The following is a 12,153-nucleotide window of genomic DNA, read 5'->3' on the forward strand; positions in this document are numbered from 1 at the left end:
CACTCCACGTAACTCATTTGTTGTTGGCACAACAAAGAGGAGGATCATGAAGCTGGATTGAGTCTTAGGACTCAAATCGGTGACTAAGACCATTCAGTTCAGCTGGAATAAGCTGTACATACCCATGCGTACAATCAGCTGTTTGTGAAGAGTGGATGTGATGCAACACTAATTTGTCCTTCAGAAACTCTGTTTGGTCTGCTTCATTATGTCTGCTTAGTCTACAGTAGAGACTAAAAGCATTTGAAATAAATTTGAAGCCACCTGGAGGCCCCCCATCAGAACAACAACAAAGACCTCTCCAAAATAACTGCAGCTGCCCTCATTCGTCCCGTTGCTGCCCGAGAGACAGCCTGAATCTCTCACTCATAAAGGTAATGCCACTGTGACACACATCCCTCTCTGCTCACCACTAGCTGCCAAGCCAAGTAGGTGGCCTGGTCAAAGTGACAACTACATAATGTAACATTTCTCTTCAAGAGATAATGGAACAATCCAAACTTTGGCTGCATTATGTCAGGAAGAATCTGCTACTAAACTATTCGATGACTAGGAATTTAGTAATCTGGGCCTTGAGCTTCTTTAGTTAGCTGAAAACAACTAACTAAAGTTAGTTTATTGATTTTTTTAAATCAAAAAATCAATAAAAACTAATGTTTTTGTGCTCTTCTTTTAGATTGCAACAAAATGCACATTTATGTAGGCTTACTTTCTGGCATTTTATATCAGGAGTGTCCAAAGTGTGGTCTGGGGGCCATTTGTGGCCCCTTGACCTTTTGTGTATGGACTGCCAAAGCATGTTTCCTTTATTTAGAGCAAAATTTTATTGACAAATTATATTATCCACAATGGCAAATATTAATAACACAAAGTATTCGCCTTTTATCAACCACACCTTTACTTTTAATTTCTTTTTATGTTGTCAGAGACTGATCGTCCATATTGTCTCCAAATGTATTTTGGGCACAACCCGTCATCAACCATCCACCAACGTCACATCATCAATCACTTGGCAACAGATGGCAAACAAGGTAGAGCATTTTTACGGACTAAGTTAACATGAGTGGATCTTCATATAAGCGTAAAAGTGGAGCGGCAAAGCTAAAAGGAACGAGAAAGACAGCAAGTAAACTGGACACATATTTTGTTCGTCATCCTGGAGATGACGCAGACCTTTTTGTTGACATGGAGCCAGGCTAGTTACAGGTAGCAATTCTAACAATCACTATTCACGAGTGCGAGTTGGTTTAGACTGAATGTAAACTGGAGCAGCCCAGCCGCCTAGCTTATATCTCCTTTTTTTTTTCCTCTGTCGGCGGTACAGCGGTGATGTCAGGGACTGAAGGCTGAGTCGCGCTTTTAACAGTTCGCGTTGAGCGCATGTGAGCCAAGACAGCAGTATGGCGTTTATAGTTAACGCGTACGTTGGAACATCTTCCAGATCGTCCAGTTTGTATGTACGGCGGTGCGCATGATCCGCCCCTGGTTACAAAGATCCAGAGGTGGCGGTGCGTGAGGCGCTGCGACAGGCTGCGCATGCGGCGGGGTCGACGCGTGCCGCTGCGTGTCCGCTTCAACGCGCGCTGCTGCATACCCGGTTCAACGCATCAACAATAAACCCAGCTTCAGCAGTTGCTAGCTGCTCCAGGCTCTGAGTTGAAATTGATAAAGTGTCAAAATGATTCGATGCTATCCGTGGTGCTGAGCTGCTTTGAATTTGTGTTGTTTCATCATTAGTGACCACGTAGCCTAAAGTTTCTGTTGTTCTCTTGGTTTGTTATACTTCATGTCTGTTTGATGGACTTCAGAATGATATAGTCACTCTCTGGTGGTGAAGCTTGTAAGTCCCTCTGTTGCAGGCATGTCTATGTTGTAGAGTTATATTATCATGAGCTTTATTATTTGGGAATAAAGGGCCTGGTCATTAGCCCCACCCCGAGCCCAACGCTAACTTGTTCCACTAGTGCATTGTTTCATTGATTTTGAATCAATGGATGCAATAGGTGTTTTTCTGTGACTATATAGTTGTAATGACAGCAAAAACACTAACTCAAATTTTGAAACATGTTTATGCTTTAGCTCTGCATTCATTTCTTACTTATTAGCAATGAAGAGCCAGTGTGTTGTTTTAAGAAAAAAATTCAATTAAATCCCACAGTTCCCATCTCCATTCAGTAAATGGACATGGTAACCTTTGTGTCTTAAATTTCCAACAATAATGGCCAACATTATTAGTGCACTGGGAAAGTCCTTCAGAGAGTCTATGGAACACGGAAAGGCTCTCACGGATGAAGGGGGTCTGATCTGTCGTCCAGAAATCTTTTTGGGTTCTCAGGGATTGGAAGTCAGGATGAAAGGTTAGGAAGACATGCAACACTATTTTTATGTTTATGGAGGAGACTGCAGACTGTGATTACGTTGGACTAATAGCAACAATGGATATAGAATGCTTTAAAATAGTCTCATTTTGACAAGTTAAAATCCCAGATGTTTCACACTGATTTGGAAAGACAAAGGGAAATGGACATGCCTTAACCCTCATCAAACAGTCACAAAACAGGAAACTCAGCATAATGGGGGCAAATGTGGCAACTGTGTCTCCTCTTTATAGCACTGAAAAGGGAAGGAAGGCAGAGGCTTGGGTGGGCAGCGTAGTCAGCTCACAGGACAGAGCCACTCAGCAAATTATTCCACATTCAGCACCGGAAGCTGAATTTCCTTCCCAGGACTGTACAGCCCAGATCTATATATGGAATTATTCTGCCTCTTCCAATCATAGAGCAGTGATCACACTGAGCAGAATGCAGGCCTGAAAGCCATCCTTCAGATAAGAACTTTTCTGCTAGAAAGTCCTGCTCTTTTTATGCCTTTTTGAGTTACATGTGGACAGAAATTTCTATGAAAACAATAAATGTGAATAAACTGACAAGAACTGGGTTCATATTTACCAACTGTTAATCTGAGATTAGCAGACACTAAAACACTTCTCAAAGTGAGTTGCCTGAGGTTGAAAATAACTAAAAAGCTCCGTTTACAAGACAGGTCTCCTTTGGTTTCTGTTTATGTTTTTTTTTCCTACCGAGGGACTAAAAACAACCTGCACCTTACTATTCTGATCTGTCACAATCACATCCTGTCAGCACCCTTCTCATTAATGTCAGCCAGCCTAAAATTTCCTGCAGCTCTTTAAACTGCTCAGCTTCCTGCAAGGCCTCATGTCAGAGCTATTTCTAAGAGACGAAGCACATGATGCTATGTGCTGTGACTCTGATGTCAGCTTCCACCACCATGACTTAATCGGCGTCTAAAGCTTAAAGTGCCAACATAGAAAAGCAGGATGTTTGATATAACAAGGTCTTTTTCTTTAATAATGAGAAAAATTATCATTCGTTTCTTGATAACCACAAACTCCTTTGCTGTGAAGTCCTTAATTTCTGTGAAGTCCTTAATTTCTTGCAGATGTATGAAACAAATTTTTTACACTGGAAACGGAGCTCTGTTTCCTGATATTTATCCATTCCTCCATGGTCACTTACTTCCATTCTGGCTTTACAGATACTACATTAAAGTATTTAAGGTGTATCTTGACTTATTTTCCCTGCAACTGAGTCAGTGTTGGGGCATTTTTTGGCATTATAAAATCTCCCGCTTTTCCACTTAGATGAGATCAGGATTGCAGGTCGGCTCAGGTGAGCATCTGTAACTTTTTAGTTCGGAGTCATAGTTTTGTAATATTTGCAGAATAGGGATCTATGTAATTTCAATTTCCTTCTAAAGGAAATATTAATGCTGTAAAATCTTGGGATTTTATTTCAGATTAACTGCTGCCAATCAGAGAAATGGATATGACTTTTGTCAAGCACTCTGGCTTTTGTCCGCAAAGGACCTCTTTTATGGCACAGTGAACATTAAAGTGACATTTTTTAATACAATTCAGTATTATAGAGCATAATAAATAGTTCTCAAAGTATTCTGGGTAATGTGGTTCAATAAGTTATTGATAAATGATTGTTCCCATCAGGTGCTCAGATTATGTTTGCTTCTTTGATCTTTGCCTGAAGAACTTCCATTGAATCACTTAAAAATACACCTAAATTAAACCTTTAATATATGTCATTGATTATAACCAAAAACAACTTAAACGTCCGCAGAACAGAGAAAGCAAAACAAAAAGCACTCCGCTTCTTAACTTTAAAATGAGAATCTAAGACATAAATACAAGATGGATTCAAGCTAAAATCAATCTTCCTCATATTCAGAACACACAATGAACAATTTACTTGATAAAATGTTACTGATAGGGATGCACTGATCCACTTTTTCTCACTTCCAATACCACTACAGATATCTGAGGTTTAGCATTGGCCAATACTGAGCCGATACAGAAAAACAGTGCTGAATTGACTTAACATGTTTCTTTTTTTCAACACAGACAATATAGGTCTGCTCTTATGGGTCGGGCACATTGTCACCGATACCCAATCTAGAATTTTTTTCAGTATCAGGATCGATACAGATATTAATAACGTAACGGTACACTTCTAATTACTGACATTCAAATGTTGAGAGAAGCTAAATATTCCACTACACCACCTGCATCTGAATGGATCGTTAGCTAAAAGCAGAAGCTAGCACATCCACCCAATAAGCTCAAAAACACAGCTCGTTAACCAACTCTCCATGGCTCTTTCTGGTGTGTACTGTAATTACAGTCCGGTGTAGCACAGTCGCTTGGGGCTCATTGTATTACACAAAGTGTTTCATCTGTAGGCCACATTTGATTCTTGCCTCTAACTTACAAAGCATGACATAAAAATCTATCCATGATGAAGTATCTGTTTCAGTCTGTGTTTGAGTCATTAAGCTGTTCAGAGTCCAAAACTGTGAGCACAAGCAGCACAGAAGTGGAAAATAAAGTAGGATGATAACCGTCAAGCTTGTTATTTAAAAAAAAAAAAAAAGGTTTTTGGTGAGAGTGGATGCTATTATGTGATGGCTTCCCACAAATAAACACTTTTCAAGCTGACATAAAAAAGTGTCAAAGGAGAGTACAAGTTAGAAAAGCAGAAGGGCTCTGATGGAACGGTCCATGTTCATCTGGCTGTTAGGTTTTTTTTATTTTGCTGTCACCTTTGGCACGAGTTAAAAAGATAAAAGAGAAGAGGGGTGTTTATGTCTCAGAGACAAAGCCTGAGCCCCATGTTATGACCAGACTCTGGAAAACTGGCGACGAGGGAGGAGAAGGTGCAGCAGGAAGAGAAGGTTTCATCATTCAGCACTCAGGCAAACACACACCCACACACACACACGTAAATTGCAAAAATCAGAATCACAGATGCCGGAGTGTTAAAAGGTTGACTGATCTACCACTCAGAAACATAATCTTTAACATATCTATCAGATTTTCTGGATGCTTACTTGTGCTGTCAGGCTCTGGAGTGCTGCCATCCTCCTCCCCACTGGGTTGGTCTAAGGAGGAAAACAGAGATGTGAGGATGAGATCAGCAGTTAAATAAATTACAGGAAAACACACATTTTCTTCACTTAAATGTGTAATTTCACAGGAGGGCTATATTCTTAAAAAAAAACTAAAATCTTGAAATGTTTCATTATAATTCCTTAAGCAACATTCCTTTTTTAAAAAATATGGGATGAGTTAAGTAAGAACAGCATAATGAAAACATGACTACACTGAATTAAGGGCAGCTGTTGCTGTGGTTAGCGGTTACCCTTCCCCTTAGGGTTAGCAAGCCCACCTCCTGAAACTTCATCAGCTGCAAAGTCCTCATCGTCATCCAGTAAACTCAGAGATGCCCGGACATCTTTTTCTGACTCCAAATCTTCTGGAAGCGGAAACTCTCCCCACACCTTGGAGGCCTGACTCACCTGGGACAAACAAAGAGATTTGATTTATTGGGGTTGAAGTCTCCACAGAGAAAGGTTACACCCAGTTGTATGCATGGGGTCTAGACGGGTGGAGGGAAAACAAAAGCAGAGACAGGAAAACGGGCATTGTGATATGTTTACTTTTACCATCTATTATCACTTGAAGTCGCCTTCAAGGCTTTGCATGCAAATAAAATATTATCCAAGCTTGTTCACTGGACATACTCCAACATGTTGTCCAATTTTCCCGTCTCAATGTGGACTCTTGCAACAGATGTCAACAGCTGATTACGATGGCCCAAGTACGAGCAGACAGAAAGCCAAAACAAGCAGCTGCAGTGGAGACCCAAATGACACGGATCTTAGTATGCTTTAAACTCCACGCCCCCAGGGCAAGTGAGAATATCCAGCATACCAAGCCCAGTTCTTTACAACTGCATCAGTATTCTGGACTGAAGGGTGTACAGCTGAAGCATTATGTCACCTTGAGCAGCAGCGGAAATATACGAGATTCATCCTCAAAAACTGATTACCGACTTCCGGCTGAATGGCGGTGGAGTAAGTGGTGTCTTGGCGTGCTCCTGCGGGTTAGCTGTTTTTTTTCGGTTATTACCTGGCACATTTAATCGACTTCGACTTCAAACGATAACTAATCAATACATTGAACACTATCCTTTTTTTTGGACACTAAAATGCCACCAAAGCCGGTAAAAGGAGGAAATTCGATTCAGTCCCACCTGCGGCCTGCCCCTCGTGGTGAGTCCTCGGCCTGTGCTGAGTCAACTCCTGCGTCGGAGGCGGCGGCCCGAGCCGCTGCAGCGATGTCAGCAGTCTTAAACAGGAGCTGCTTGCGGCTCTCCGGGATGACTTTACTACTATACTTAAAGCAGAGTTTCATGCTGTTCTTGGTGAAAGTCTTTCTTCGATTAAGTCCGAGCTGCTATCCTTCAAGAAGGAATTGTCCTCTGGCCTCACTGCGGTGCAGGAGAGTTTTACGGGGCTAAACGTAACGGTTGCTGAGATGGAGAAATCCCTATCCACCTGCACTGATGACATCGTTGGCCTCCGGAAGACCGTGGACAGCCTTACTAAAACTGTGGCACAGTTGGAGGACAAATGTGATGACTTGGAGTCCCGGTCCCGGCGTCAGAACATCCGCATCATTGGTGTCCCGGAGGACGACCCTTTATCGGCTTCGACAGCTGCGGTCTCTCGGTTGCTAAAGGAAGCCTTCGGTTTCGCGGAGGAACCGTTGCTCGACCGCGCTCACCGTATCCCGATCCCGAAACCCAAGGCAGGTGAGCGCCCTCGCCCCATCGTAGCTAAGCTACATTACTACTCCGACTGTGTGAAAATCCTGTCGAAGGCAAGGGAGCTGCAGCGGATTAAGATGAACGGTACGACCATCTTCGTTTTCCCCGATTATACTGTTAGGACGGCCCGAGCACGGGCTGCCTTTACAGATTGCCGTCGCCGACTCCGTGGCATTGAGGGGGTCCGGTTCGGCTTGCTCCATCCGGCCCGGTTGCGGATTACCCATGGTGGAACTACGCGAGTCTTCACCTCTCCGGAGGAGGCTAATATCTACATCGAGTCCATTACCAAGTGAGAGCTATAATCACAAGGATTTGTTTCACATTCTGGGGACTTTGTTTTGTCTGGTTAAGTAATATTTTCACATTAAGGAGAAATGGGAAGAAAGGAAAAAAGAAAAAACGGACTGTTTCGAAATAGTTGGGGCTTACTTGTGTAATTCAAATGATGGATGTTTTCTGCAGGTGTTGTTGATTTCCTAGAATAGTGCCTATTGTATATTTTAATTTTCTCTCTATTCTGCTGATTCTGCAGGAGTCGCCTAGTATTAAAGGGAGCTTTTTTGTTGTTGTTGCGCTGTTTGGCTGTAAGGATAAGTTTAAAGTGGCTCCTGTTGGAGTCTGCACGGTCCCTTCATTTGGGGAAGGGCAGAGTGCAAGCAAGGGGTGGGGGGGAAAATGTTTGTATATGTTTTCTTTTGTTTTTTGTGATTTTTTTTTTTTTTTTTTGTCCCTTTTTGGGGATGGAGGGGGTGGCAATATCTTTCAACTTCTGTTATAAACAACTGGTCACATGTCTGTTGATTTGAAAGCGTCTGTTAGATTCCTAAGTTGGAATGTTAAAGGTCTTAATAGTCCAGTGAAGAGATCTAAAATAAACTCTCATCTGAAGCGCCTAAACCCTGATATAGTATTTCTACAGGAAACACATCTGCAGAATGCAAATTGGTCCAGGCTCAAATATTCATGGGTTGGAGAGATTTACCACTCGGGCTTCAACTCGAAAGCTAGAGGAGTAGCCATATTATTTAATAAGAAGGTTCATTTCACAGCATCAAAAATAATGCGAGACACAAATGGCAGATTTCTTATAATTGCAGGTAGTCTGTTCCATACCCCTGTCTTATTAGTGAACATTTATGCACCAAACTTTGATAATCCTGATTTTATAAATAATCTATTTAGCACACTTCCTTTTCTTGACACTCATTTGTTGATTCTAGCTGGGGACTTGAACTGTGTAATGAACCCAGCATTAGATCGCTCCTCATCTCGGGCCTCTACGCAGTCAAATATGTCTAAATCAATTTCGGACTTTATGACCCAAAATGGGTATGTAGATCCATGGAGGGCACGTAATCCGCTAACTAAGACATATTCTTTTTTCTCTCAGGTACACCAGTCCTATTCCCGTATAGATTATTTTTTTATTGATGGCTCTTTAATGCATAGAGTCACATCTTCTGAATATTATCCGATTATTATTTCTGATCATTCCCCTTTAAGCCTTGATATAAACTTCATGAATAAACCCTGTTCTTGCCCTTGTTGGAGATTTAATAGTCTCCTGTTATCTGATGAAGCATTCAATAAATTTATCCTATCAACAATTGATGATTTCCTTACGTTTAACAAGAGCGACACAGTTTCTTTCTCATTATTATGGGAAACATTAAAAGCCTATCTTCGGGGTCAGATTATTTCTTTTTCAGCTAATGCTAATAAAAATATCCGTACTAAAATATCAGAAATATCAACAAAAATTCAGGAAATCGACAGGCAAAATGCCACTAATCCGTCATTCGCTTTACTGAAGCAACGACTGGATCTTCAAACTGAACTTGATCTCCTAACAACTTCTGATGCGGAGCGTCTCTTGATTCGATCTCGAGCCTCTTATTATGAGCATGGAGAAAAACCAAGTAGGCTCCTGGCACACCAACTGAAACGCAAAGCTAGCTCTCGCACAATATCACAAGTCAAGGATCAGTTAGGCAATCTCGTTTCCGATCCTGTTTCTATCAGTGACATTTTTAAGAAATTTTATTGTAATCTGTATAAATCTGAACTGCAATCGGGCTCAGATGAGTTATTTGCCTTTCTTCAGAATATTGACATCCCTAGGTTAAATAAATTGGTTTCTGATCAACTTGATGCTCCCATTAAATTGGAAGAAATTTTTACATCGATCAATAATATGCAGAGTGGTAAGGCCCCCGGCTCGGACGGTTTTCCTGCCGAATTTTTTAAGAAATTTAAAGACAAGATGGCCCCTCTTCTTCTCGAGGTCTATAATGAGTCCCTGGGGCGTGGCCTGTTGCCCCCCACGTTGGCTCAGGCTTCAATTTCTCTCCTGTTGAAGAGGGGTAAAGATCCTACTGCTTGCGAGTCTTATAGGCCCCTGTCGCTCTTGAATGTGGATTTTAAAATTTTAGCTAAAATACTCGCAACTCGGCTTGAGATGGTGCTTCCTCAGATTATTTCGCATGAACAGAATGGATTCATCAAAGGTCGTCATTTGTTCTTTAATATTCGTACATTATTGAATGCAATTTTTTCAGCTCATTCCCCCACGTCTCCGGAGGTGATCATTTCTCTTGACGCCGAGAAAGCCTTTGATCGAGTAGAATGGGAGTACCTCTTTGCCGTTCTCAATAGGTTTGGTTTTGGGGGGAGGTTTATGGCCTGGATCAAGCTACTTTATTCATCTCCTCAGGCTTGTATTGTCACCAACTCCGTCCAATCTGATTATTTTCCATTGGGACGCGGTACGAGACAGGGTTGTCCTCTTTCTCCTCTCTTGTTTGCGTTAGCCATTGAACCTCTTTCTGCTGCGCTAAGATCCCTCTCTTCTTTTCATGGAATTATCCGCTCTGGTGTTGAACTTAAACTGTCCTTATATGCAGACGACCTTCTCTTGTATGTTTCGGATCCTTTACATAGTCTTCCTCCAATTTTGGATATTCTTGAAAAATTTGGATCTTTCTCCGGCTACAAAATTAACTTGCTTAAAAGTGAATGCTACCCAGTAAACTCATTGGCATTGGAACTTGGGCTTCCTGACATTCCTTTTAGACTCAGCCCCTCAGGGTTTAGGTACTTGGGAATTAATATTACACGTACTCTGCCCTCAATGTTTTCTCAGAATTTTGCCCCCCTAGTCTCTCAAATTGCATCAGATTTTCAGAGATGGAACTCTCTCCCTCTTTCACTAATTGGCAGGATTAATGTTATTAAAATGAATGTTCTACCTAGACTTCTTTTTTATTTCAATGTATCCCTCTATTCTTGCCTAGACAGTTCTTCAAGTCCCTCGATCAGATGGTTTCTTCATTTGTGTGGAACAATAAGGCCCCCAGATTGAGGCTTTCTCTATTGCAGCAGTTCACCACGAGTGGTGGTCTTTCCTTACCCAATTTTGCAATGTATTACTGGTCTTCACATATTCATAAATTGATTTATTGGCTAAATTCACCTAATCTGATCTGGTGTAAACTTGAAATTCAATCGATTTCTACATCTTTTTCACCTGCCTCAATTATCTATTCATCACTACCAATTAAACTATCCTCTGTTATTACAAATCCTATAGTGCTCTCTACACTTAAGATCTGGTCACAATTTAGGTCCCATTTTAAATTTATGTCTCCCTCTATTAAAATGCCGTTATTAAAAAATCCTTTATTTTCTCCTGCGACCACTAATGTTGGCTACAGAGTTTGGCATGAGAGAGGCATTTGTACAATGAGAGATCTCTACAAAGATGGTCTATTTCTTAGTTTTTCGGAGTTGTCCTCGAAATTTAACCTACCTACTTCTCATCTGTTTCTCTATTTCCAAATTAGACATTGTGTTTCTTCGTTGTTCCCTAATTTTCCAACTCTTCCTGTTGATCCACCATGGGTCGACCTTCTAGTTTTGACACCCAATCTGAAATCACCCCTTTCCAATATATATGGAAAGCTTATGGGAATTGAGCCCGATTCATCGGGTAAAACCAGAACTCTATGGGAACGTGAATTGGGTGTTGAACTGTCTGATTCATGGTGGGATAAAGTTATTCTCAGTATACGTCAAAGCACACCATGTGCCAGATTACAGCTTGTACAGTTTAAAGTGATAAACAGAGTCCATTTCTCAAAATCCCGTCTATCTACAAATTTTCCTTCGATTTTGGACCAGTGTGACAGATGCCAGACCTCTCCCTGCAACTTAAGTCATATGTTTTTCTTTTGCCCGAACTTACAAAAATTTTGGAACTATGTCTTTTCCATACTCTCAGGGGTTTTTGGAATCCAGATCCGAAGCGATCCACTAATTGCCATTTTTGGAGTTCCAGGGACCTGTCAAGAAAACTGGCATGGGGTGTGAGATCTTTCCGGGTGCATGCAGAAAAGGTGCATAGAGGCCTGAGAGAAAATAAGTAATCTTGTAGTTTGATTAAAAGCTAATTAAATTGAATATGAAGGAATAGTAAAATGAATACAAGTAATCACATAATAACCTTCTGAAATGTATTATCTGAAATGTGATCTGTAATGATTTCTGTAATGAATTAACTGTGGAAAGATTATGGTTGATGAATTATAATAAGTAAGAGATGTGATTGATTGTTAACTAAGGATCAAACTTGTGATGATGTGAAGTTGTAATCATTTGAAATTAATTCAAACAGGTTTAACAACAGATTTAATGTGTTTAATGAGCTATAATACATAATAGTGGGTTATAGAAAAAGAGAGGAATACAGCACAGTCCTGAAACAGGAAATGTCGCAAGCAGTTCTGAACAGATGGTCAGAGCGCACAGGATGGTTGGAGTGTTGAGTTTGGCTGAAGCAACGGAGAAAGGGGAAGTACGGGACTTTCCACCATGGTCAGCAGAAATAGATTGGGCAATGTGAGGACTTTTTCATGAGAAACAGCAGATGTGGAGAAAGTCACGTAGGCCAAAC

At 41.1% G+C, this 12,153-nt stretch overlaps 1 protein-coding gene across 1 annotated transcript in view; it reads right to left on the minus strand.

The window, feature by feature from the left end:
• The window catches only part of hspg2 (heparan sulfate proteoglycan 2), a 153,312-nt gene that overhangs the window by 81,724 nt on the left and 59,435 nt on the right, over window positions 1-12,153 (minus strand). Inside the window, exons 2-3 of the mRNA XM_023331272.1 lie at window positions 5,757-5,886; window positions 5,419-5,469 (exon numbers count right to left, since the gene is read on the minus strand). Coding sequence (XP_023187040.1) covers window positions 5,419-5,469; window positions 5,757-5,886 — 181 coding nt within the window. The remainder of the gene's footprint in view (window positions 1-5,418; window positions 5,470-5,756; window positions 5,887-12,153) is intronic.

The sequence above is a fragment of the Xiphophorus maculatus genome, chromosome 1 (genome assembly GCF_002775205.1).
Source record: "Xiphophorus maculatus strain JP 163 A chromosome 1, X_maculatus-5.0-male, whole genome shotgun sequence".
In the NCBI taxonomy this organism is placed as follows: Eukaryota; Metazoa; Chordata; class Actinopteri; order Cyprinodontiformes; family Poeciliidae; genus Xiphophorus; species Xiphophorus maculatus.